This window comes from Miniopterus schreibersii (genome assembly GCF_964146895.1).
Source record: "Miniopterus schreibersii genome assembly, chromosome: 16".
Classification (NCBI taxonomy): Eukaryota; Metazoa; Chordata; class Mammalia; order Chiroptera; family Miniopteridae; genus Miniopterus; species Miniopterus schreibersii.
The window spans coordinates 29,300,498-29,327,114 of NC_138116.1; the positions used below are offsets into that span (position 1 = coordinate 29,300,498).

At 49.1% G+C, this 26,617-nt stretch overlaps 2 protein-coding genes across 7 annotated transcripts in view; one reads left to right on the top strand and one right to left on the bottom strand.

Annotated features, from left to right (window-relative positions):
* SUPT6H (SPT6 homolog, histone chaperone and transcription elongation factor) overlaps positions 1-15,966 on the top strand; it is a 32,373-nt gene extending 16,407 nt beyond the window's left edge. For 2 of the 3 annotated variants that reach the window (XM_081116099.1, XM_081116100.1), the window contains 20 exons: positions 328-467; positions 589-706; positions 1,495-1,571; positions 1,824-1,959; positions 2,239-2,376; positions 2,455-2,622; positions 3,573-3,700; positions 4,819-5,026; positions 5,504-5,651; positions 6,490-6,632; positions 7,525-7,665; positions 8,872-9,067; positions 9,700-9,938; positions 10,513-10,626; positions 10,796-10,920; positions 12,863-12,975; positions 13,234-13,311; positions 13,405-13,571; positions 14,012-14,199; positions 14,508-15,966. In XM_081116099.1, the coding sequence (XP_080972225.1) occupies positions 328-467; positions 589-706; positions 1,495-1,571; positions 1,824-1,959; positions 2,239-2,376; positions 2,455-2,622; positions 3,573-3,700; positions 4,819-5,026; positions 5,504-5,651; positions 6,490-6,632; positions 7,525-7,665; positions 8,872-9,067; positions 9,700-9,938; positions 10,513-10,626; positions 10,796-10,920; positions 12,863-12,975; positions 13,234-13,311; positions 13,405-13,571; positions 14,012-14,199; positions 14,508-14,694 (2,952 nt within the window). In that variant the 3' untranslated portion in view covers positions 14,695-15,966. The remainder of the gene's footprint in view (positions 1-327; positions 468-588; positions 707-1,494; positions 1,572-1,823; positions 1,960-2,238; positions 2,377-2,454; positions 2,623-3,572; positions 3,701-4,818; positions 5,027-5,503; positions 5,652-6,489; positions 6,633-7,524; positions 7,666-8,871; positions 9,068-9,699; positions 9,939-10,512; positions 10,627-10,795; positions 10,921-12,862; positions 12,976-13,233; positions 13,312-13,404; positions 13,572-14,011; positions 14,200-14,507) is intronic. The other variant, XR_013997385.1, reaches the window with a different exon arrangement.
* Positions 15,967-17,349: 1,383 nt separating this feature from the next.
* On the bottom strand, positions 17,350-26,169 carry PROCA1 (protein interacting with cyclin A1). 4 transcript variants are annotated; one of them, XM_081162193.1, is made up of 6 exons: positions 25,614-26,079; positions 21,267-21,353; positions 20,115-20,189; positions 18,934-19,069; positions 18,487-18,645; positions 17,350-18,399 (listed from the first exon to the last, which is right to left on the bottom strand). In XM_081162193.1, the coding sequence occupies exons 1-6, from the start codon at positions 25,699-25,701 to the stop codon at positions 17,733-17,735; spliced, it is 1,212 nt and encodes a 403-aa protein (XP_081018319.1). In that variant the 5' UTR covers positions 25,702-26,079; the 3' UTR covers positions 17,350-17,732. The 4 variants fall into 4 exon arrangements, with proteins under 4 accessions (XP_081018319.1, XP_081018316.1, XP_081018317.1 ...); XM_081162190.1 differs by lacking the exon at positions 20,115-20,189 and having other exon boundaries at positions 25,614-26,100; XM_081162191.1 differs by lacking the exons at positions 18,487-18,645; positions 20,115-20,189 and having other exon boundaries at positions 25,614-26,169.
* Between the last annotated feature and the right edge of the window lie 448 nt (positions 26,170-26,617).

Sequence of the window (26,617 nt, forward strand, 5' to 3'; positions counted from 1 at the left end):
AAAAGAAACCCCTTATTAGTAGCTAATGGAGAAACACTGGTGGCAGGCAGAGCATAAGATGAGAGGCCTCAGGCCACTGCAAGACCTCCCCACTTGAGGAGCCTGTTTCCCCCCACCCTCCAATCCAAACATTCTTTGTTTATATTGCTGTCCTCTGTGTAGTCAACAGTTTCCAAAAGCAAGGTGTGCCTTCTTGTTGTAAGCCTGCCAAGTGCTAGGAACATGCGCATACAAATACAACCTTTGCACATGTGTGCCTGCATCTGTTTCCTTAGCACACTTGGTGAGTTCCTGATGGCTATAATGTCTGGTGTGTCTTCTCCACAGGCATGTAGTCGAAAGCTCTACAACTGGTTGAGGGTGGCACCCTACCGGCCAGATCAACAGGTAGAGGAAGACGATGACTTCATGGATGAGAACCAAGGAAAGGGCATCCGAGTGCTAGGCATTGCTTTCTCCTCTGCCAGGTAACTGCCTGTTCCTGCCCATCTGCCATCACCCTTACCTGTGCTCCTAATCTTATTCTTCTCTTATTCATGTCTTCATATTGCCAATTATCACACAGTTCTTTTTCTGTCTGGCTGACAGAGATCACCCTGTGTTCTGCGCCTTGGTCAATGGTGAAGGAGAAGTGACAGACTTTCTCCGGCTGCCCCATTTTACCAAACGACGAACTGCATGGAGAGAGGAAGAACGGGAAAGAAAGGCGAGTGGCTGGGGCAGGTTACCAAGTTTACATCTTGAGTACATCCTATAATTCAGTGGGGATAAATGTTTATGGTCCAAGCAACATTCCATGCAAGACCCTGATTATCTCTGACCTGGTTGCTTACCCCGCAAGTCCTGGGACAAGTCTCACTTCCATAGGCAGTAGATGGCACTGAAGTTCTGGTGCAGAATTTACTTCTGGCTTGAGGCCAATTCCTAAGCCTTGTGTGCTTGGGAGCTGCCCTTACTGCCTCTGTTCTTACAGCATCTGGGTCAGCCTGTTCCAGGAGCTGAAAGCCAGAGGCATTAGGCCAACCTTTTCCCTACTTTAGTCTTTCAGTGTCTGTTTTTCTAAAGAAAAGAATTTGAATTCATCTCGTGTATGCTTCTGATTTTTTCAACCTAATGGTATCTTCTAATTTTGTTAAGAGTGCCCATTTTAAAAAGTAATTTTTAACAACTTTAAAAAAAACAAAAAACCTCTTGCAGTGCAGATGAGAATAGTCCTGACTGCCAGGCAGTGGTTTATGTTAAGACAGAGCCAAGTATTTTTGGTAAACCACCACCCAAGTATAAGCCAGAGTAGAATAACCTTAGAAAATATTAACAGATGTATAATATTCCAACCAGAGATCCTATAGCCCCTTGTTTTGTGTTCCAGCTAGACAACATATGATATGTCATTATTCTCTGGTCTTGTAAGGTCTTGAGCAACTTATGGAGAGAGAACTTCCTAAAACCTCCCTATCTTCAGAGCCATTCAACTCCAATTTTCTTTCAATCCAGGCTCAAGACATTGAAACGCTGAAGAAATTTCTTCTGAACAAAAAGCCTCATGTGGTGACAGTTGCAGGAGAGAATAGGTAGGGGGGCACCAGGGAATTGGGCCAGTCCTGGTTTAAAGTCATTCATCTTTTATTGTTGAATCTGGCATGTGCCTGTGTAGATCCTTGATACTGTCACCGTCCCAAGGGGGTATCCCTGGGGATTTTTGTACTTTGTCTTCAAAGCTCTCTCCCCGCCCCGTTCACCCACCCCTTATCCGAGCCGTAAGACTGTCCATCCATGAGAAACTGTGCAGAAATAGCCCTGACCAACACCCCTCATCTCTCCAGGGATGCCCAGATGTTGATTGAGGATGTGAAGCGCATTGTACATGAGCTGGACCAGGGCCAACAGCTTTCCTCTATTGGGGTGGAGCTGGTTGACAACGAGTTGGCCATTCTTTATATGAACAGCAAGAAGTCAGAGGTAATGCTAGAGCCCTACCCTTAGGACCTGGACAACCAAGAGCTATCAATCCCAGAGTGATTTAATAGGAAAACAAAGGTTTATCGGGGCTCTTACCCATGAGAGGCTTTCCATTTTGTCAGTCCTGGTTCAGACTGGGAACCCCAGAGATTAAATTGGTCCCAGGAAAAACAGTCCCAGAAGAGAAGAGAAAGTGACTTAAAAGCCAGAATGGTTTGGATTTTCTCTTGTTGTTGGAGCTGAGACTTTATGGCCCTGCTGACCTTTGTGTAACTCCAGGCAGAGTTCCGGGATTATCCTCCAGTGCTGAGACAAGCCGTCTCCCTGGCTCGGCGCATCCAGGACCCTCTTATTGAATTTGCCCAGGTGTGCAGCTCTGATGAAGACATCCTGTGTCTCAAGTTTCACCCTTTGCAGGTGAGTAGGATTTGATAGGCAGGCATAGGTGGGAAGAATTGCACAGTAACCTTATCCCTGCATGCTATATATCGACAGGAGCATGTGGTGAAAGAGGAACTTCTCAACGCCTTGTACTGTGAATTTATCAACCGAGTCAATGAGGTTGGGGTCGATGTCAACCGTGCCATTGCCCATCCTTATAGCCAGGCCTTAATCCAGTATGTGTGTGGCCTGGGACCTCGAAAAGGGACCCATCTTCTAAAGGTAGGATTGGGTTGAATCAGAAAATAGGAAAAGTTCTCATATCCTTGAGCCTTTATACTATGAAAGTATGATTTGACAGGAAGACCAAGTTCAGAGGGGTAAAGGAACTTGTCCAGAGTCATCCAGCTAGTGAGAGAGAGTCAGAGTCAGACTTCAGACCAGGTGCCCACAGCTATGCTCTTCACTACTTTACTATAGCGTCTCATGGAAAAGATAGCCGTAAGCCATGATTGAAACAAATGGAGGAAGGTAAGAGCATACTAGACACAAGCCTCAGAATAGTGGGCTTTTTCCCAATGGGAAGCAAAAGGATTTCAGAGAGAGGCATGCAGGGAGATTCAAAAGTATTAGTAATATGTATTTATTTTAAGGTGAGTGGTGGGTACTTGAGTATATGTTTTATCATTAACTTTTAAGCCATATATTAGTTATATATTATCTTTGGTGGGTATAACATAGTTCATTAAAATACTATCTCTCCTGGGAGCATGCCCACACCTGCCTTCCCTCTCAGGCGTGCATCTCCTAAACTCTAAGGATCTCCACTCGACTTGCAACCAGGGGAGCAATGGGCAGTGGCAGCTCATCGTGGGCTAACCCCCAAACCTGTCTTCAAGGCCTCCTTTTTTCTTGACTTTCCAGTTAGCCAAAGCAGTCCACCTAGGCCCATTTTGTTCCTATAACATTTCTAGGGAGCCAAAGCAGCCCTGCCTGGGCTCTCTCCTATTGCTTCTTTTGTCCTAAACCCTTCCTTATCCCACTGTCCACAGCTTTACTAAACATACTCTCAAAATAAAATAACTTTTTAATAGCAGGCAGTATTGTATAGTGCTCAGATAGTAGGGCATAGGGACAGAATTCCTACCATGGAGGGTTTCCCAGAAACCTAAAAGCAGGCTGGGAGGTGGGGCCTGCCCACTGCTCTGGCTCACTCCAGGCCTTTCCCCTAGATCCTGAAGCAGAACAACACCAGGCTCGAGAGCCGGACCCAGCTGGTTACCATGTGTCACATGGGTCCCAAAGTCTTCATGAATTGTGCTGGCTTCCTCAAGATCGACACAGCCTCCCTGGGGGACAGGTGATGCCCTCTGCCTGGATAAACCAGGAGGAATTCCCTTGGGCTTTGTTTTGGGGCTTCAGGGGATTAGGACTGCCAAAGGGCCACCAAGCTATTTAAATTAGGAAATGTTTTAAAACAAAGGTGAGGAACCTTTATTCAGCCAAGAGCCTCTGACCTATGGAAAAGATCGGTTCAATAATGTGAAGCTTTTTTGTGAGAGAAACATAAGAACCAACTTAGTTTATAAATTAAGAATGGAAAACATACAATTTCACTCATTAAACGCATTTATTGTTACTATGGTATATCATGGCTTATAAGGGTGGGAATAGCAGAGGCACTGGAAAAGGAGTGTGGGGGTATGAGGAAGTAAGAAAGGGGGAGAGAAATTTAGTATGTTTTGAGATGATGTTATTGAGAGAAAGTTCTATTCACTTGGACTTTGGACTTCACTATTGACCTCTTCCTCTCCAGAAGTTATCAACTCAGTCTTTGGAGGATCTTTTCCACGGGCACATAGCTCCTCATTCAGTAATGGAAATCAGTGGGGAAATAGGCTCAAGTTCTAAAACTTCATTTTCCACCCAGCTTTGCTGTAACACTCCAAGAATAACATAGGTCCATGTGAGTGCACGGGCAAGACCAGCCTGGGAAGGCTTTATGGGGGAAAATAGCTGTCAGCAAATTCTCAAAGGTCTTTTCCCCCTTCTTGCTTTATCTTATTAAAAGACTTACATAAGTTCATTATATAAAATTCAACATATAGAAATATTATGCAGAAAGTGGAAGTCCCCCATAATCCCACCCCCCAGAGATAACTACTATAACAATTTGATGTATACTGCAACTTTTCTAAATTTTATTTTTGCGATGCATTTACTAACTACCCATTTACTGCAAAAATGGGATCATATGGTTCATAGTGTTTTGCAGTGCATTTTTCACGTATCAATGTATCATGGCCATTTTTCCATGTCAGCACACATAGATCTACCTCATTCTTTTTAATGGCTATATAGTATTCCATCGTATGGAGGTACCCTTATTTGTTTAACCAGTTCCCCATTGGTGGACATTTGGACTGTTATTAGAAGCTTCTCGTTATATATCCTGCCCCTTTTCTGCCTTTCCTTTAGCACTGACTCATATATCGAAGTCCTTGATGGTTCTCGAGTCCATCCTGAGACCTATGAATGGGCCAGGAAGATGGCAGTGGATGCTCTGGAATATGATGAATCAGCTGAAGATGCCAATCCTGCAGGAGCCCTTGAAGAGATCTTGGAAAACCCAGAGCGACTCAAGGACCTGGACCTGGATGCCTTCGCAGAAGAACTGGAGAGGCAGGTGGGTGACAGTGTAGAAAGCCTGGCGTAAAAACTATCCCAAGTGGCCTAGTTAGGAGATGACTCGGGCAGCAAGTCTCCAGGTGAACCCCTAATACTATTAGTGTGAGAGACTTGATTTTCCCTTCTCCGTCCCCATGCCATGCTGGATTACTCAAAAAGTTTTTAGTCTGCTTGTTAAGGAGCCAAGGCCACTACACTTGGGGGGGGAGCTACGTAGTAGATTTTCTTGCTAGGCCCTCCTCCTCCTTTCCAACAGTGCAGCTTCGTGTTTGTCCGTTTTATACATTGGGGTTCTGTGAAGACCTTTTATTATAGATTAGTGTTTCATGGGTAAGAAAAAGTTTGAAAACCTTCTTTAGTTCATCTTCGGGGAAAAGAAGCAAAGGAACCACCTGGCCTACTGCTTTCATTTAAAGGCTCAGGGCTTGGGTTGGGAAGCAGTTGCAAGGCTCTTCTTAATGGGCTTCTTCCCCAGGGATATGGTGATAAACACATCACCCTGTATGACATTCGGGCAGAGCTGAGCTGTCGGTATAAGGACCTCCGGACAGCCTACCGCTCCCCCAACACAGAGGAAATCTTCAATATGTTAACCAAAGAAACACCAGAGACCTTCTACATTGGTAAATTGTGGGTCTGTTTGTTTGTTTGTTTGTTTGTTTAAATATATCTTTATTGATTTCTGAGAGAGGAAAGGAGAGAGAGAGAGAGAAACATCAATGATGAGTCATTGCTCAGCTGCCTCCTGCACGGCCCCCCTGGCGAGTCCCCAACCCAGGCATGTGCCCTGACTGGGAATAGAACCGAGATCTGAATCACAGGTCGATATTCTACCACTGAGCCTCACCCACCATGCTATGGGTCTTTTTTTAGATGGAAGAAGATAAGTAGGGGTGGGGAGGATGCACTTACTATATACATTTAAACCAAGCAGTGATTTAAACAGAATGGGGTAGGTTTTTATTATACCAGGGGAGCTTTTTAAAAGATTATAGAGCCTTGCCCTGGCCGTTGTGGCTCAGTTGCTTCAGCATCGTACCATACACCAAAAGGACACTGGTTTGATTCCCAGTCAAGGCACAGGGTGAGTTGTGGACTAGATCCCCTGTAGGGGGCATGCGGGGAGGCAGCCAATCGATGTTTCTCTCTCTCCCTTTCTCTAAAAAAAATCAATAAAAACTTATTTTTAAAAAAGATTATAGAGCCCTGTACTGGGAGTCAAAGCTGAGTTCAAGGTCAAATTATGTTTTTAACCCACTGTGGAATCTTCATGAATTCACTTTTATAGGCCCCATTTTCCCATGTCATCAAATCAGGAAGATCTCCCTTCTCAAAGATGCAAGGGAAATTGCTATAAGACATGTTCTGTCACTAAAAAGTTGGTGAGAAGAAGCCGCCTCTCCAGTTCTCTCAGCCTGTACTCCCTGTTCTTCCCTTCCCTATTGTCCCCCCTTCCTCCAGGAAAGCTCATCATCTGCAACGTCACTGGCATTGCCCACAGGCGTCCACAGGGTGAGAGCTATGACCAGGCAATCCGAAACGATGAGACGGGACTATGGCAGTGCCCCTTCTGTCAGCAGGACAATTTCCCTGAACTAAGTGAGGTATGTGCTGCAGTGTTACTGTGGTCACTGAGTTTCCTTGAGTGAATGGTCTCAGTGCCCTCAAAAGGAGTAGGGAAAGGGGGTATTTGATAGTGCGCTGCCAGATGAATACACAAAGAAGGCAGAGAACTAGAACACATGCAGGCCTAACGTGAAGTCCCTCCGTATGCTAGTCAGAAATGATCTACGTGCTTGCTTCTGCTCTGGCTCAGCCCTTAATCCTTGTTTCTTTTCTCATTCTCTGGGCATCTGGCTCAACCAGGCTAGAGATATGAGGACATGCAATTCTTACCTGCAGGGTAGGCACAATGTCTGTGTGCTAGTTAGAAGGTATCTGTAGGCTCACTTCAACTTTGTTCTCCAAACACATTTTAATTTTTCCCACATTCTTCTAGACATCATCTGCCTTTCTCATGGTCAGAACTCATTAAAGCCACCCTGAAAGCTTTTTCTGGATCGTCAAATGTTAGGCAGATTATAAAAGATAATTTCTCCACTTTGCCAAATAAAAGAAGCTGGTGGGATTTGTCCAGAATATATAGAATGCCAAGGGGCAGCTGGCTTACGAGTTCTGAGGAGACTGACATTGATGTTTCTCATGCCCCCTAGGTGAGAACAAAGTGGGAGGGAGGGACCTCCATTTCAACTAGAAGAACAAATAGATTAACATAAAAGATTGATTTGATAGCCAGTGATGCCAAACATGAGTTATGAGTCAAAGAACATTAAGGATGTTCACATTGTATGTTGATAGGTGGCTAAATCATTGTTTTCAGACCATGATACCAGGTGTCAACATTAAAATAAATTACAACACCCTTGGCAGCTGTTTTCTGAACGTGTCATCTCCAGAATGTTAATGATCAAGCTTCTCTCCTGATGTCCTCTTTAGGTCTGGAACCACTTTGACAGCGGTTCATGCCCAGGCCAGGCCATTGGTGTCAAAACACGGCTAGACAATGGTGTAACAGGCTTCATCCCCACCAAATTCCTCAGTGACAAAGTGGTAAAGCGGCCAGAGGAGCGAGTGAAGGTAGGTGAATGACCGGGCTAAGGCATCAGTTTTCAGCTACCTAAATTGGGCTCTTGCTAACATTGGGCTGTCACCACCAGAAGTTAGGCTCTGTTCCCAGTGGCTGCTGGTGGGGAGAGAGTTTCAGGGGGATTTATAACTAGTTGAAAGAAGCCAGGGCAAGAAGCATCTGAATGCTTTTGTTCACTGCCTTGTGAAACTTCATCAAGTTGCCAGGCCTTTGGGAGAGGGCTCTCTCTTCCTGTGTGGGAAGCTGTGATTTAGTCCAGGGGGCAGGAAGCAGGGCCCAGCAATAAATGCTGGAAACACAAAGGCCAAGTTCCCTTTCTGTTCTCATATTCTCCTGCCATTAATTATGTATATACACTCTAGGTACTGGCACTTTACATTTATATATGTTGTTTCTAATCTCATCACCTGATGGGAAAGGAAATAGTACCTTCTCTTTTCAGAGACATTCAAGTGCCTTTTTGCCTTTTCCAGGATTACTCAGTTTGTAACATGGCAGGTCCTGGATCTGCCAAATTCTCTGATTCTATGTGTTGTGAACCCCGAGGACTGTAGACTTAGGAAGACTGGCAGATACTCTTTGTTCCTAATAAATGAAGCTAGAGAGATTTTCAAAAGGAGAGCTGTGCAAAGTGATTGGCTTTTGCCACTGTTTAGACCAGGGGTGGGGAACCTTTTTTTTGCCAAGAGCCACTTGGATATTTATAACATCATTCAAGGGCCATACAAAATTATCAACTTAAAAATTATGAAAAAAGCCCCTATATTTATTGAATTTCAAGTCCCGCCTGTGGTTGCCTTGGCAGGGCCAGACCAAATGATTTCTTGGGCCAGATGTTCCCCACCTCTGGTTTAGACAGGCTGAATTAAGTCAAGGGTAAAGTATAAAAAACAGCTGTTATTTTCCTTCCCCTCCAAAAAGGGCAGCCAGACTTTGATTACCTCCTAGGAGCAGTAACCAGGCAACTTTATGGGGAATGGGAATAGTGCTAGTGACAGTATAGGTCCCAGTAGACTCCAGGTAGTTTTCCTGCCTAGAGTAGGAGACTTCTATAAGATACAGCCTGTAGTCTGCAGACCAGACTCAACCCTGAACACTTCATCTTTCTGCCTGGACTTTGGTTTACTCAGATGTAAAATAGGGCATTGGGCTAGATCATCTTTGTCCCTTCCAGCTCAAATGTTCTGTGGATCTAGGTGGGAATGACTGTTCACTGCCGCATCATGAAGATTGACATCGAAAAATTTAGCGCAGACCTGACCTGTCGCACCTCAGACCTCATGGACAGGAACAACGAGTGGAAACTGCCCAAGGACACCTACTATGACTTTGATGCTGAAGCAGCAGACCACAAGCAGGAGGAGGACATGAAGCGGAAACAGCAGCGGACCAGTGAGTGTGCCCACCACCACGCCTGTGCACCCCAGGTCTTGGCAGCTCTCCCTCTGTAGGATGCACTTGCTGATGGCAGTTTCTCTGCTCAGCCTCCCGGTGGGAGTGCTCAGCTTTGAGGTACTGAGGCCCAGAGGCATCAAAAGGGAGTCATTGGCCAGAAACCAGGGTCTTCTTGGGTCACATTTCTTTTGCTAATGCAGTGTCACTTTTTTTTAAAATGTTTTTATTGATTTTAGAGAGAGGAAGGGAGAGGGAGAGAGAGAGGGAAACATCAGTGATGAGAGAGAGTCATTGATTGGCTGCTTCCTACACGCCCCCTAACTGGGGATCGAGCTTGCAACCTGAGTATGTGCCCTGACCAGGAATTGAACCGTGATCTCCTGGATCGTAGGTTGATGCACAACCTCTGAGCCATGCTGGCCAGGCTGTATTGTGACTCTTAAAGCTTCATTCTGTCAGTACCCTAGGAACCCAGGTGAACACATCTTGCACATCAAAGAATCCAGGCCCAGAGAGGGTGAAAGAGTGTCAGAATTCAATAGTGTGTCAGAAATTAAGCCACAGTTGTCCCATTGCTATTGGTCCCCAGTTCCATCACCTGATCTGTACTTCTTTCCTGTCCCCATCAGCATATATCAAGCGGGTGATTGCACACCCATCCTTCCATAATATAAATTTCAAGCAAGCAGAAAAGATGATGGAGACCATGGACCAGGGTGATGTGATCATCCGACCAAGCAGCAAGGGTGAAAATCACCTGACAGTGACCTGGAAGGTCAGCGATGGCATCTACCAGCACGTGGATGTGCGGGAAGAGGGCAAGGAAAATGCCTTCAGCCTGGGAGCCACCCTGTGGATCAACAGTGAGGTGAGAGCAAGCCCCCACTCACTTCCCATCCTCACTCCTAGCTTCAGAAACAAGCTATTTCTGGCCGCTTCACCTGTAATTAGTAACTTGTATGCATTACATGTATTTTAGCTACACAGAACACCAAATAGGAGGTTGGTTGTGAAATGAGTCATTTGATACTGATTTTTTGTATTTGCTCCTCCTTCCCTGTCCTCCAAATTTTAAAATACACTACCTAAAGAAAGCCAGTGGAAGAAGAGAAAATACACACGCAGGCACACATACTTATACACACACACATCAAGTTTCTCTGTCCTGTTTTCAATGGAGTGAAATATCATGAAGTTCCCTGTTGTTCCTAAGCACCAGGGGAGAATCAGAGTTATGATTTAAATGATTTTGTGCCTCGTAATCTTTAAATTTGAGCACAACTCAAACGGATGGATAAATTGAAGGGGCTTTGCAGTGGAGTAAGGCTATAGCAGAGCTGGGAAGTCCACCTCCTCCCATGAGTTTTATTCTGAGTAGATTTGATAAAGGGGGAGTCTCAGCTCTGGATATGATACTTGGGGCCTTTACCTTCTCCCCGCAGGAATTTGAAGACTTGGATGAGATTGTTGCCCGCTATGTCCAGCCCATGGCATCCTTTGCCCGGGACCTTCTGAACCACAAGTATTATCAGGACTGCAGCGGTGGGGACCGTAAGGTGAGCCCAGGGCCCCTTGAGGGATGACACCGCCCAGTCACTTAAGGATGTATGATTTCCCTTCAGTGTAGGGGTCCCTCAGCTGGTGAAGAAGGTGTACACGTATGCGCCAGACATTGTGTACCAAGGATGCTGCTATCCCAACCTCTCCCCCTCATTCTACCCCCAGAAATTAGAGGAGCTGCTCATCAAAACTAAGAAGGAGAAGCCCACCTTCATCCCTTATTTCATCTGTGCCTGCAAGGAACTGCCCGGCAAGTTCCTACTGGGATACCAGCCCCGGGGTAAACCCAGGTGAGCACTGGTGCTGAGAAGGTGCTGCCGCTGGGGTCCACAGACAGGCTAGTAAGGGAGTTGCCCTGGAGCAGTACTCTCTCTGGTTCTGCCTAACTGCCTTTCTCCTTTTATCTGTTTAGAGTAGAGGTGGAGGTTGGAGGTGGGGTAAGAGGATGATGACTTAGAGGCAAAAGGCAAAGATTCAGTAAGAAAGATACTTTTCTTAACCCTGTAAATTTAAAGAGTTCCCTATGCCTCTCCTTCCCCTCCCAAGGAGTGATCGAAACCATCAGATGCTCTATCCACCTGACTGGCAAAGATGGGAGCCAACACACTGGTCTCTCCTTTTCACTGTCTGTTTCATCCTCGTCAGAGCTTTCTGCACATGGGGACTAGCTGTTGCTATAGTGTGCTGACTTCTCCCCACACAGAAGGGGTGGGTCAGGAGAGCATCTCTTCTTCCTACCATTGACCTGCTCTGCTTCCTTTCTGTATGACTAACAGGCTGGCCTCCATAGGTGTTGTTTTATCTGGGACCCTCTTATGCTCACGCTGAATTGGACAAAGTCTAGTTTCCTTAGGTCTGCTTTCTTTGTGTTCGTTACCCAGACTGATAATTATACGAGCCTTTTCTCTGCTCCCATCCTCCCTTTGGCCCTTAGCCGAGGCCTATGTATTTCTGCTCTGATCCTTATGCCTGCACATGATGCACAGCATAGACAGTGTTAGTAAGGGACTTAGCGGCCAGATGACAAGAAGCTCTAGTCTCTGGACCCTCTATCATCTTGGGCACATCTGGAATATTATGCTCATATCTGAGAAGCCTTTTCTGACTCACCATCAATCTTCCAGAGGTTTGCAGCCAGGGCTCTGGGGGGGTTGGAAACTGTCCCATGAGGAACAGTTGAGCAAACAGGACCTTTAACCAGGAGCAGAGGCAACGTGATAGTTTCTTGTGGAAAGGAGCACAGACTCCTTTGGTGCCGAAGAAACACTTGAGGAGATGACTTAGGAAGCAGGTTTCAGTTTAATGTAAATGAGAACTCTGTCATACTTAGCATTGTCTGTTGACAGCTGTCCTTTATTGAGCACACCTCTATTTTAGGTGTTAGGTGGTAAGTGCTTTACATGTACTGTCTCATTTTGTCTTCGCTCCCACCCTGTAGGTTTAAGTGCTGTTACCCTCATTTTATAAATGAGGCTGAGATTCGTGTTTAGTAACTTTGGACAGCCATATAGGTGATGAGTGGCAGAACTAGAACTGGGTATGAACCCAAAGCCCACCCTCTTATCCATACTCTGGTCTGCAAAGTGTTGAATAAAGGCAGACTAACCACCTTCCAGAAGCGCTTCCAGATTCCAGTTTATGGGGAGTTGTGTTTTGCTGCCTTGGGAGACCCCTTCCAACCCTGACTCTCTCTGACCTCAGCTTCACCCACACCTACAGGGTGCTGCCATCATAGTGTGGCCCAGGATGGTGGCCCAGACCCCAGCAAGTCTTCCTCTGGCAGCCTATACATGCACACCAGGGGCTACTGACTCCTGGCCTTGACTGTACTCTGCTATGCACACCTCCCCTCCCCAGAGTCAGGGTCAGGGACTGGCTCTATCTACTCTTTGTGTGTTTTTTTAAAGTATATTTTTATTGATTTTAGAGAGGAAGGGAGAGTGAGAGATAGCAACATCAATGATGAGAATCATCAGTCGGCTGCTTCCTGCATGCCCCCTGCTGGGGAACAAGCCCGAAACCCAGGCATGTTCCCTGACTGGGAATCAAACTGGGACTTCCTCCTGGTGCGTAGGTCGATGCTCAACCGCCTAATCACACTGGCCAGGCTTTCATCTCTTCTTTCCCCTAGCAACCAATGTGGCTACTTTACATGGTGGAGATCTATTCTGGCCGCTTTCTCACAGCTGGCCCCAAGTGGTATCTGATGCATATTTCCTTCCAAAATCCCAGGATAGAGTATGTAACGGTGACTCCAGAAGGATTCCGGTACCGGGGCCAAATCTTCCCAACTGTGAATGGACTTTTCAGATGGTTTAAGGATCATTACCAGGATCCTGTACCAGGTGAGTTACGCTCTCTGACTTCTGGGCTGTGGTTGGAGGGACACCTAGGCTTTGAACCAAGGTATCACTAACTAGCCTTCTGTGGAAGGGGGTGAGGTACAGGCTGTCACTGCATCTCTCTTACTCCTACTCCAACCTCCTTAGCATCAGGAAGTTCCTGCATATACTTGCCTATGTAGCTTCCTTTTTTCTTGTACCTTTTTCAGTCCCCTGAATTATAAAACCAGAAACATAACTGACTCTCCCTATTTTTTATAGGAATCACCCCCAGTAGCAGCAGCAGGACCCGAACACCTGCTTCTATCAATGCTACCCCAGCTAACATCAACCTTGCAGGTAAGGAGCTCACATCTAGGACTGTGACTCAGAGCGATAAAGCTGGGACTTTCACCTCTAATGTGCCCATCTTCCACCACTTTGTGCTTACAGATCTGACACGAGCCGTGAATGCCCTGCCCCAGAACATGACCTCACAGATGTTCAGTGCCATTGCTGCTGTGACAGGCCAAGGACAGAACCCAAATGCCACCCCAGCCCAGTGGGCCTCTAGCCAGTATGGCTACGGCGGCAGTGGAGGGGGCAGCAGCGCTTACCATGTACGTGGCTTGGAGAGGAAGCTCTCTGTGGAGGGTGGGGAAGAGTGAAAGGAGACAGTCATCCTTTACCAACCTATGTCCATGGACTGGCCATTGGCAGTGTCCACTGTTACATGCACAGATGGGCCTTAGGAACTGAACCCAACAGATATTCCTTTTCCGTAGGCCCATTTCAAGGGAAAGGGAGTAAGAGAAGGTCTGACCTTTCTACAGACTCCTTTGAGATCTTTAAAATCCTCAGGCCACTAGAAACCACAGGTGGTCAGGACCCAGAGGCCCTATTGTTGTGTCTGGTCCCACCCCATTGGCCTCCCTGCTGCTCAGGAGGAGGTCATCAGGAAAGCTCTGTGCTGTCCCCAAATTTCTAACTTTCCAGAAATTCATAGGAAGGCTAAATATGCCCCAAATCCATCCCCATTTAACTGTTCACCCTTCTTCAGGTGTTCCCAACGCCAGCCCAACAGCCAGTGGCCACACCACTAATGACCCCCAGCTACTCTTACACGACCCCGAGCCAGCCTATCACCACACCACAGTACCACCAGCTACAGGCTAGCACCACCCCACAGTCTGCCCAGGCCCAGCCCCAGCCCTCCTCCAGCTCTCGGCAACGGCAGCAGCAGCCAAAGTAAGTATATGAATGGTGGCATGGAGCAGGTTATTAGTAGGGGCAGGTGCTATCAGGCCAAAGGGCTTAGCATAGGCAAGTGCTCTGGATCTTCTGAGAGCCATTACCCAGGTGATACTTCCATGAGGACAGCTTTTTGGGAGGTGAAAGAAGAGGGCAGTGTGGCAGTTGGCCACGGCTACTGCCCATAGGTATAAGGTCCATTTCTGCAAGGGTATATGTTCACCAGTGACTGGCGGGAAGGCTTCCTTCTAGTGATCACGTCTCTGAAGAGTTCAATCTAAAAGGCCCCTTCTTCTCCCTCCCAGGTCCAACAGCCACGCAGCCATCGACTGGGGGAAGATGGCAGAGCAGTGGCTTCAGGAGAAGGAGGCAGAGCGGCGGAAACAGAAGCAGCGGCTGACACCTCGACCATCCCCCAGCCCTATGATCGAAAGCACCCCCATGTCTATTGCTGGCGATGCCACCCCACTCTTGGACGAGATGGATCGGTAGGGGGCCTGCTCCTAGGACTCTGGTTACCTCTGAGGCTAGGAGAGGCCTGCCTCATTCCCTGCCCCTCCTTTTCTGTCCATAAAGTGGCGTGAATTGACGTTCTCCTTTGGTGGTCAGCCTGGATGGGTGACAGGCTGAATGGCCTTGCGAACTTGAGCTCAGTGTACGCTAGGCGACAATTCTCCCATTCCAGGCCCTCACCGACCACCTCTCCTGGGACCAGGCTGGGAAGGGAGTGTGGCAGGGAGGAAGAAGAGGAAGATGAGAATGAGAGTGGAACAGTTTTGTACTCTACTCCCCTACAAGCCATTTTGAGCTGCTGCCCTTACCTGACTCTGGGCTGTGACCGGGCAGCAAGCTCAGCACATGAGTCTCCCCAGCTCTCATGGGGAGACAGATGCTATTTATTCAGTTTGGGGCAGGAGGGAAAGAAGGGGAAGTATTTCTGACCTTGATGCCAACAACTTCGGTGGCTATTAAAGCAGGATTGCAGGGGACATAGGGTTGCAGTGCTAACCTGCCTAGGCCCCTCCTGGCCACCCTCACCCACCTGCTGCCACCGCTGCTTCCTGCCTGTCATTTGAATAAACAGTGTTTCTACAGAGCACTTGGCAAAACCTCTCTCCCCCTCTCTGGCTCTTGTGGGGTGGCTTTCAGTGTTTGGGGCTCTGAGGGCTCCTCGACTCCTCCAGGCCATCAGAGGCAGTGACTCAGAAAAGCAGGCAGCTTCTGCAACAGATTGCCTGGTATCACATTCCTGTCCCACCTCCCAGCCCTGTGACCTTGAGTGCACTCCTGTTATCTCTAAACCAGCTTATCTGTAAACTAGAGATGGTGATACCCGTCTCATCAGGGCATCTGTGAGGACAGATACAGTGTGAAGTGCTTGGCCCAATGCTTGGGACCTCATAAGGCCTCAGTAAGTGTTAGCTGCTATTATTTCCACTCACAAACAGCCACTGCCATCCACTGTGCCTACTACAAATGGTCCCCAACTTAACAATGGTTTAATTTTTTTCCACTTTACTATGGTTTAAAAGCTATATACATTCAGTAGAAACTGTACTTCCAATTTTGAATTTTACTCTTTTCCCAGGCCAGCAATATGCAGTAGGATACTCTTTGTGATGCTGGGCAGCAGCAGCAACAAGCCAAAGCTCCCTGGCAGGCACACAATCACCAGGGTAAACAACACACTCTGCAGTGTGCTCATCTTGTTAGATGCTTTTGCCCAACTGTAGGCCAATATAAGTGTTCTGAGCACATTTAAAGTAGACTGGACTAAGTTGTGGTGTTTGGGTGTGTGAAATGCATTTTCACCTAAGGATGTTTCCAACTTAAAGTGGGTTTATCAGGACGTAAACCAATCATAAGTTGAGAAGCACCTGTGGACTTCTTTGGCACATTTGAGAAAGGCCACAAGTAAATCTGGGTGTCTCACCTTGAGCCCCTGCCCCCTCTCCCTTTTGCCAGCTGGGCCTTAGTCTCGGACAGTATTTCTACACCAGCCAAGTGTGTCTGACCCAGGGTGGGCCCTGTACTTACCTGCTACACACATAGACTGGCCTTGGAAAAGTGAGCTGGGCTGTTGCAGGGCAGTCCAGTCCCCTCACTGCCTTTTATTCTGGACTCCTGATCTCCCTGTGTTTCTTCGCAAGGGTTTTGTCTCATAGCTCTCTGAGTCGGGGCTGGGAAAGTGAGACTTTCCCATTTCCTTTCCTCTGCTTGACACTCAGCAGAGAAGTCAAAAAGACCACTGCTGCCCAAAGTTAGTGAGTTCCCTTCCTTGCTTTCTTTAAAATGTTTGTATTGATTTTATTCATTTTTTAAATATACCTTTATTGATTTCAGAGAGAGGAAGGGAGAGGGAGAGAGAGAGAAACATCAATGATAAAAGAGTAATTTATCGGCTGCCTCCTGCACACCCCCAACAGGATGAAACCGGTAACCTGGGCATGTGCCCCAACTGGGAATCAAACCGTGATCTCCCGGATCCTAGGTTGATGCCCAGCTGCTGAGCTATGCCCAGCAGAGCTGTATTGATTTTAGAGGGAGAGGGGGAGAGAGCAAAATATCTATTGGCTGCCTCCTACATGCCCCCCAGTGGGGAATCAAGCCCAGAATCCAGGCATATGCCCTGACCAGGGATCAAACTGGTGACCTCGGTGCATGAGATGACATTAACCAACTGAGCCACACAGGCCAGGGCCCTTCCTTGCTTTTCTTGAAGATATCTGGCTTTTGGCAAGAGTGAGGGGGAAAGGGAGAAGGGCTGGCCTTCTGTGGAGAACTCAGTTCAGTTCCCTTTAGCACAAAAGGTCTAGAAGGGCCCAGCTGGGCATAGCTAAGCGGTTAAGCATTGACCTAGGATCCAGGAGATCGTGGTTCGATTCCCAGTCAGGGCACATGCCCAGGTTACGGGCTCAATCCCCAGTCAGGGGTGTGCAGGACGCAGCCAATCAATGACACTCTCATTGATATTTCTATCGCTCTCTCCCCCTTTCCCTTCCTCTCTCTGAAATCAATAAAGATATATTTTTTAAAAAGTCTAGGTCCTAGTAGAAGTAGGACCACCCAGCTGGTAAGACCATGTTCCCTTTGGTGCTACCAGCACCTTCTCCAGGGCCACTTAAAGGAGGGTTAGGGCAGGCATAGTGGCAGAGGTTAAAAGGTTGTTTATTAGGGGTATCATTACAGACAGTCTAGCCTGTCTCAGAGTGGATTTAACACAGACCAGTCTCCCAGTAGATGAGAAGCCTCCTTCCCTCCCCACCCAGATGTGCTCTTCTGCTCTGGGCCTAGGATGTTACAGAGAAACCAGCTGTTACAGTGCCCCTCCCCTGCCCTCCCACCTACCTTCCCATGGACTTCCTCTTGAAAGATGAACTGCCCTTTAGAAACCCCTGCAGCCCCCTAGCCCCTTTGCTCCAGCTATGCCCAGAGCCCACCCCCTTCCCCCAGAAGTAGCCAAGTTGAAGGGGGAGAGAACAGCAGGGGATCAGCTACAGGCTTGATGGCATTTATTCTTCACCCTGTCCTCAACTGAGATTGGGGTTTGATACTGGGGGAGATTTCCTCTTGTTGACCTTCTTGATTGGAGAGGGCTTTGCCCCAGGTTTCTTGGCCTGGACGGTGTTCTTCTCTCTCTTTTTGGGCGATGAAGACTCCACAATATCCTCGCTGGAAGGCTCCTCCCGCCTGGGGTCATTGAAACTGTCCTCACTCTCCAGGTCTTCCTGGCTGTCTGGGCTGGACTCTGACATCCTGGGCAACTCCCTTGGGCTTATTGATCTGGTCAAGTCTGGAGGTGAAGATGCCGATTTAACTGGGCTTTTCTTTTTAGTCAACTTGCCCTTCTTGACTTTTTTCTTCAGCTTTGCCTTCTCGTCTGTCTCCTCCTCCTTATCTTTCTCTTTTTCCTTTTTCTTCTTGACCTTCTTGATAACCTTGCTGCCCTGGGACTTCCCTGTGGGACTCTCAGAGCGCCAGATGGTAATGGGAGCCGCAGAGTCAGGGGTGCCCGTGATGGTGCCCATTCCTATGCCTGTGTCAGTAGGTGTGGTGGCGGTAGGCCCCACCTGGGTCGGGATGGGAGGCTTGCTTTCTTCCTCCTCCTCCTCTTCTTCATTTAGGTCATCTGCTCTACACTCATGGTGGATGGGATGGTGGATCACTGCCACAGAGACAGGCCTGTAGCTTTTGCACCTGGGAGGGAGGAGGACAGGGAAAGAAGGTTGACAGAGAGTGAGGGCCAATGCCCCATAGTGCCCCCATCAGCCTGCCAGCACTCACCAGCCATACCAGAACCGCTCCACACACTCTTCCTCTGGGATGAGCGCAAAGCAAGGGGTCTGGATGATGTTGAAACAGGTTGAGCTCACATCTCGGGAACAGGTTGGGCCTACATCTTGGGAGCTGCTGCTATTTGTCGTCTCTGAGCAGTCCTTCACCCTGCCACATGGAACTCAGCCTGGCTCCCACGCCTCCCGGACTCCCCAGGGGCCCAGAGCCAGAAGCCTGAAGAACAGTGGGCTTTCCCATTAGTAACTCCAGGCTCAGCCCAGGCTGCCAAAAGACCTCCTCCCCATTGCTCTTGGAGGAGAGCCAGGTTTACAAAGCTGGGGCTGGGCTGGCAGCACCTAGTCAAAGCTAAAGGAGGGAACCGCAGTGAAAGTGTGGACCTGGCTCTGCCCAGGACTCTCCTGGGCTGTGGATCTCCTGAGGAGGGGGTGTCCTTACCTAGAATCACAGTCGCAGTGGCTGACAGAGTGCAGGTGCAGGTTGTGGTGACCACAGTCAGGCGCGAAGGGGTGGATGATATGACCAGTGCACTGCTTGTGTTTCCAGTAGCACCTGTCAGTGTCCTTGAAATCACCTAAGGGGTAGGAGTGTGGGTCATACAGGGCCGCAGCAGCAGCACATCTGTGGGTTTCCTCGCACAGCTCAGTCCACAGGCTTCACCAAATTTACCTGCCACCCCCACCCCCACTTCTGCCAAGCTGTTTCTACTTCATAGTAATAATTCAGCCCAGTAGTAACTCCAGGTCTCAGCACTCGGCTTTCCCCAATCCACTGCATGAATCTGCCTGCCCTCTGCACACTCCCAGAAAAATGTCTCCAAGGTCCTCACCAAATCCCCCTTGTTGTCCTGTGACACCTGCCCCTTCCCCTCCCCTGCCTTCCATGGGAGCCTGTCCTCCTGGGGCCCTCCACTGACTCCTGCTGATCTCTCACCCAGCTGCTGGGAGTTGTCAGCTACCTCGCTCCACAGGGTGCCTAGTAGGGGACGGCCCTCTTGCCATGGCAGACTGTGGAGTGCTGCTTAAGAGTCCCCAGCAACTGAGCCAGCAACAGCATTTTCAGTTCCTATGCTTGCCCTGCATAGGCCTAGGAGGACTTCATCCGACCCCTCACAGCCTCTCAAGCCATTCCTGCCTCAAGGCCTGCTTCATCATGGTAGCTTAAGCCAGGAGGAGAGCTAAGACCTAACCTACCACACACCATGCCCCTTGGCTTCTCCTCCTGACTCTGGTCCTTCCCTTTTCCCTCCTCTCTCCTCCTCTAAGCCCTGTCTCTCTTCATACACTTTTCTCACTTCTCTCCCCTTTCCCATGCTCACTCTTGATTCTTTCCCTTTTTTTTAAATCCTCACCTGAGGATATTTTTTCCATTGCTTTTTAGAGAGAGAGAGAACATCGATTGGTTGCCTCCGCACGCATCCCAACCAGGGCTGGGGATTGAGCGTGCAACTGAGGTATGTGCCGTTGGTCGGAATCAATCCCAGGACCCTTCAGTCCTCGGGCCGACACTCTAACCACTGAGGGAAACTGGCTAGGGCTTTCCCTGCTCTTTAGTCATCAAATTCCCACTCCTCCATTCTCTCGCCCCAGTCCTCAGAGCCACAGACTTGAACAACCCACTCCCAGCCTGAGTCCTTCTACCCCTTGTAGTTAGCACACATACCATGTCCCCTTTCCCAGTGCACAGAGAAGCTGCTGGGGTGAGAATTTGGGATTAGGGGAAAGCCCTGGAGAAAGATTCCCACCTCTTTTACTCAACTGAATCTAAGTCCTAGACACACTGCCTCACCTCTGACTCAGATGTCTAAGGCTCCAGTCTACCAATGGGTCTCCCCTCCAGCCACCCTCTAAAAGGTAAGCCCCTGAAGTGACCTCATGTACCCAGGATCTCACACACCAGGGCAGAGAGGACAAGGCACCTTCCTGCAGGTTCCCCCTGGACTCTGGCTCCACCCACCTTGGGAAGAGAAGTGGGCAAGCACCAGTGACTTCCATGGCAGTCTGGCTTGGGGTGCTATGGCTGGCTAACCCTCCAAACAGGCCAGGAGGGTTGCACCTTTATCCAGCCCCTACAAGGTGTGGAACTGAGGCAAGACCTCATATAACCCAGGCTGGGGGGCTGTTAGTCCATGTGGCCTTAAAATACTTGAGAGATGAGTATACATCAGCTTGGTCTGAGCCTTGTCCCCACATTCTTCCCTTCCCCCTACCAGGCTGTGAGGGTCCCAGGTCCCCCATACACCCTTGACCCATTTGGTAGCCTCTGTTTCTGCTTCCTCTCGTCTTGCTCTTCATGAGCATGTGAGGTAGGACCTGGAATGCCAACACCTCCTCAGCTTTCTTCAGCACTAATGAATTGGGGCAAAGGGCAGCATAGTGGCAAGTGTCCTAAACCTGAGTTAGATAGGTCTGAGTCCAAGTGTTGGCTGTCACTAGCTGGGTGACTAAGAACCAGTTACTTCACTTCTCTGAGCCTTCATTTTCTTGCCCACAAAATGGGGATGGTGGTAATACCTATTTTGCAGGGTTGTTGGGAGGACTCAGTTCACATGTCAAAGATACTTGTGCACCATAAAATGTTATATAAAGGGTGACTGTGGTCTCCAGAAAGGGGCCCTCCCTGGCATGAGTAGGGGATGGGGTAGGGGTGGGCAGCAGGGTAACCCCTTCAGGACCAACACTTCCCTCCCTCCTGCCTACCACCAGGTGTCAGCTTTCCCAAGTTATAGGGGTAGTGGGGACCCCTGGGGCCAGAGATTGCCCTGGACCCACCTTCAGAGGACAAGGTAGATGCATCAGTGCTAGACGCCACACCAGCCAGCAGATGTCCTCTTTCCCAGCTGGGTAGCCTGTTTACATCTGAGAGAGAACAGAGTAGCAGCAGCAGCATCCCCTCCCCATGCCATTCATTCATCAAACATTTTCTGAGATACCCCAGGTGTCAGGCCCCAGCTGCATCCAAGATTCAGAGATTTTAATCACACACAAAAATAGGCCCTGCTTTCAAGGGGCTGGGAGAGGGTTTGAGAGAAGCGCAGGGGAGGTGTGTGGAACAGTTCATGACAGTGGTGTGATGCAGACACTGATACAGAGGGAAATGGGAGGAGGCCTGTGGAAGCAGAAAACAAAGACACCTACTAAGATGGTGGGGGTGTAGGATGAGATTAGGAAAGTCTTCTTGGAAGAAGCATAACAGGTGCTGAATCTGGAGAAATAATAGGAGTGAGCCAGTCTAGGCAAGGAGGGACAGTTCCAGGAGTTGTCACAGTGTGTGTGGAGCCAGGTCAGAAGTTGTCTCCCAGCAGAGCTCCAAGTGGGACAGTAGCTGCACCAACAACCACTGGGTGGAGTCTAAACTTTTCTTCCCACAATTAATTTTGTCCTTTGGGGCATCAGGGGCTGAGTTCTGGTTAAGGAAAGGAAGCTGATTCCTTGGGGACTTCAGCTGGGCCTTCAGTGGCATCTTTCTACAGTTCCTTGGTCAGCTCCTCTTTTCCACAGCACAGTAAGGACTCAAATTTTATTGAATGTTTGAATAAAACTTCAAACATTTTCCTGGAAACTCCTAACCTGCTGCTGTTCCTCTCAGCAGCCTTATCTGTGGCTGCTCCCACCCTCACCAGCTCTCCTCCAACCTGGGGAAGTGTCCCTCCTTCCTCCTGCCCAAAGCTCCTGAAATCTAGGTCCCAGCCAGAATTCTCACCTTCTCCTTTAATGGTTGGTTTTTCCCCTACAAGCTGTGAACACCTTTAAACAAGCACTCTACGAACCCTGTTTCTCCCTCTACATTGCATATCCCACCCCTCTTCCTTTTCAATCCAAGTTTATTCACTCATTTAACAGACATATCGGATAGCTTTACTAGACACCAGTGAAGGAAGCACAGTCCCTACCTTCAGTGAGCTCAGAATCTTCACCTCTGTCTCTATTCCAGTGACCTACACATGGCAGCCACCCCAGCCCCTCTATCAGATTAGCCCAGTCAAAGGCTATCAACAATTTCCCAAAAGCCAAACCCAGAGGCCTTCTCTTCATCTTGTCTCACTTGACCCTGTTAACCAGTCAATTTCTTTCTTCTGTATGCTCTGTTCCATTGGCTTCCATGCAGACCTATCTCATTCCGCTACTCCTCATCTGACTAGCTCTTCAGTTCTTTTGTAACTCCTCTGCTATACCCCTTAAATTGATGATTACCAGGGTTCTATCTCTGCTTTCCTCAGAATACTTTGCAAGCTTGTCTTGGATAATGTCATCCACCTCCATGGTTTCAGCTTCCACCAGTAAAATGACATAAATCTGGGTAGGTCTCCAATCCAGGCTGCTCTCCTGAGCATGTAGCCAATATCCTCTTGGATGTTCCCAAACATGTTAGACCAACATGTCCCACATGAACCTACCATCTTCTCCCTAACTTCCATGAACCACCCCTCCTATATCTTCCATTTCAGAGAGCAACAAACACCACAGCTAGAAATCTAGGAGTCACCCTTTCCCTTACTTCTATACCAACTGGATGACCAAGTCTTGTGCCTATCTGCTCCCACATCTGCCTCTGCCTTGGTTCACACCCTCATTATCTCTGACCAAGACAACTGCAGTAGCCTCCTGCCTGGGCTCCTCCAACCTGGGGAAGTGTCCCTCCTTCCTCTTGCCCAAAGCACCTGAGTTCTAGGTCCCAGCCAGAATTCTCACTACCCTCATCCAGTCTCACTACCTGTGTCTCACTACCCTCATCCAATCCTCACAATGCAGCCAAACTGAGTTTTCTAGAATGGAAACTGGTCCACCATGTTCCTCTTCTTTAATAGCATTCTACTGCCTTCAGGATGATGTCCATTTCATGCCCCCACCCCAGGACCAGGGACCTGGTTCCTTTATCAGTTATCAGTTCCTCCCATTCATCCACCCCTTCTCTCTTGCCTCCCACTACCCAGAAATGCCTGCTTATCTTGGAAAGAACAATGCTATCCAAGTAGAATAGGTCACACACATGTCTTGTGCCCCTTTACCCTGCCAGGGTACCTCATGTATTTATAGAAATTTGAGAACAAGACCCATATTTCATCTGTTTCTTTTTCTACAGATCCTGGGAAATGGAAAGTACTCAGTAAGCCCTGGCTGGATAGTTCAGTTGGTTAGAGCATCATCCCTATATGCCAAGGTTCTGGTTTCGATCCTCAGTCAGGGCACATATAAGAGTCAACCAATAAATGCATAAATAAGCAGAACAACAAATCGATGTTTCTCTCTCACATCGATATTTCTCTCCCCTCCTCTCTCTAAAATAAAATCAATAAACATATCCTCAGTGAGGATTTAAAAAAAAAAAAAGTACTCAATAAATGTTGGTTGATTGAATAAATACATGAGTAGAATAGAATAAACTCCCTACTGGAGCCACAGAGAAGCTATGGCAGTGGAGATTCTGCCTAGGGTTCACACTTGGAGACTTTTCTGAGGAAAGAGAATTGACCCAAGAAGAGCTTCTTCACAGTGTCAGGCACTGTGCTGAGCATTTTTTAAAAAAATATGTCTTTATTGATTTCAGAGAGAGGAAGGGAGAGAGAGAAACATCAATGATGAGTCATTGATGGCCTGCCTCCTGCACGCTCCCTACTGGGGGATCGAGCCCAAAACCTGGGCATGTACCCTGACCTGGAATCTTAGGTTGATGCTCAACCACTGAGCCACGCTAGTGAGATTGTGCTGAGCTTTTAAAATATGCCTTTGAGTCTAGATGCCCACCACAGCCCATTCTATGGATGAAGCCACAGAGACTTAGAATAAGTAACTTATCCAAAGACACAAGTTAATAGATGGCAGAGTAGGATCCGACCCAGTCTTCCTGGCTCCATAGTCTGTGGTCTTTCAGCCGTTTATGTGGGATTCCTATCCAAAACCTGTCCTGCCAGATGTCACTCCCTACTACACCTGCTCAACTCTAACACAGCCAATTCCTCATCCTCTGGTTTTACCCAATGCTCACTCCCACAGCCTCGCTTATCCAGCCTGGACCTCAAGTTAGTCCAGAGGGCCCTGAGCCAGGGTCAGGATTCAAACTGCTTTAGCCAACTCCACTTTCCTTGCTCTCTCTAGAGTCACCAAGAAAAAGGTCTATATGCAGCCCCAATAAGCCCCGACAATCATAAATGTTTGCCAAGGGGTGCGATTTAGTAACTCCTCAAATCTGAGGGAGTCTGCTCCCTAGTTTCACAGACAGACGAGGGAGCTCCGACTGAAGAAGCAGTCCAGAGCTCCTGCAGCAGAAGTGGTTGAGGTTAGACACGGGGGGTGGGGGGTAGTTGAGGGGGGACTTCATAATGAATGGAGAGAGTGAGAGCTTGAAAGGAAGAGGGAGGCTTGTGGTCTATTTCTCGGTAGGACATTAATCAGGGCGCAGGGGCCTAACTCAAAACTCACAGGTGATGCTCATTTGTACAGAATTTTCCCAGCCCTGCGGACGAGGAGCTCCCCCCGCCCTTGCAGCACAGGCGATGGGGTTCCAGGTTGGACACCGGAGTGGATGAATGAGGAAGGGGAGGAGGGAAGGTGGGAAGAGAAAGAAAGGGAGGGAAAAACCGAGGAAGGGAAGGAGGGAAGAAGAGCAGCAAGGCAGGCGCGGTGTGCACGCGTCTCCTTGGAAATGACGCCCTGGCCCCGCCCACATCTGTAGGTGATTGTGATGTCACACGTGGAACATCCAGACTCCTTCTTGCCCTCAAAGTCAATAGAACCGCCCGCCCAAGCCCCGGAGACAGGGTGGACGCTGGACCCTGGGCTCCAGCCAGGCCCCGCACTAATCAGGCGACCGCCCGGGCCGGGGCTGCTGCACAGCGACGCCTCGCAGCCGTACAAACAGGAGTTTCAGCTCTCGCTCCAGCCAGACTGCCCCAGTCAAACCCGGAGGTTATTCTCCAGGACCCCAGTCCTCCATCATTGGTCCGCGGCTCGACGTGAGCCCGCCCCCAGGCTCTAACTCCGCCCCAGCCCAGCCCCTGGCCCCGCCTCCTTGGTCAGGCTCACAGGTGCTACGGCCTCCTCCGGGCCCACAAGCCAGCCCTCCAGCCTTGGCCGCGGGTCGGAGCCCTCCCCAAACCTTCGGCCCCGCCCTCTCCTTACCACTGCTGCTCGCATCCCAGACGTTGACCTTGTCCTCAGTCTTTTTCTTAGTCCACCTTTCAAACTTCATTGTCGTCCTGACCCACATCGCTCTCGGCTCGGTTCTTCCTCTCTACAAGCCTCTTCCACTCAGAAGTCCGACCCTGAACCTCAGCTTGGCCGAGCCAACCGTAAACCCCAATCTCAGCTTCGCCCCCTTCGAGCCCTCAACTCTGCCTCATGCTTGCCCAACCCCTCCCCCCACCTCCCCCCGTCCCGTTCTAAGCTGCGTTGTCTTCTCAGCGCAGGTCTAAGCTTCAGCCGCGCTCTTCATCCGGGGCACCCCGGCGCCTCCCAGGCTCTTCCCTCTTTGTTCCACGTTAACTTGAGTACCTCATCTTTACCTCAGGCCTGTACCTTAGCTCAGCCGCTCAGGCGCATCCCTAATGCCTCTCCAGATCTAGCCCCAACTCTTAAGTCTAACGCGCCCTCCGCCTTTAGCCCCGCCCCCAGCCCCGCCCCATCGTTCTCTCGGCCTCACGCGGCTGCCCGCTCCCGGCCCCTCCCAATCGCTTCTGAACTGAGCCCCGGCCCTTAGCCCCGCCCCCAATCGACACCGGAACCTCCCCCTCCGGCCCTTAGCCCCGCCCCCAATCGACACCGGAACCTCCCCCTCCGGCGTGGGGAGCGATGCCTCCGGCCTCCACCCCGCCATCCTGGCTCTTCTGAGGTTGCTCCTGCCCTGGCAGAAGGCCAGGCTCCCCTCTCTCTCAGCCTGCAGGCTCCTGGGAAGAGGACTTGAGGTCCCTCCCAGCCCCCCTGTGGCGCCCACCCCCCAAAGCCTCTTACCAGCACTCCCTTCTAGCCCCACTGGGGCACCCAGAGAAATACTGCCCAATAAAGATGTTAACATAAGGCATGGTCTTTCTTGGTCAATTTTTCCCAAAAGTTATAATAGTTAAGGTTTTTTTTTAAGAGTTTTGTGTTGGTGCTTTATCTTATTTCAGTCAGGCAACCTTATGTGT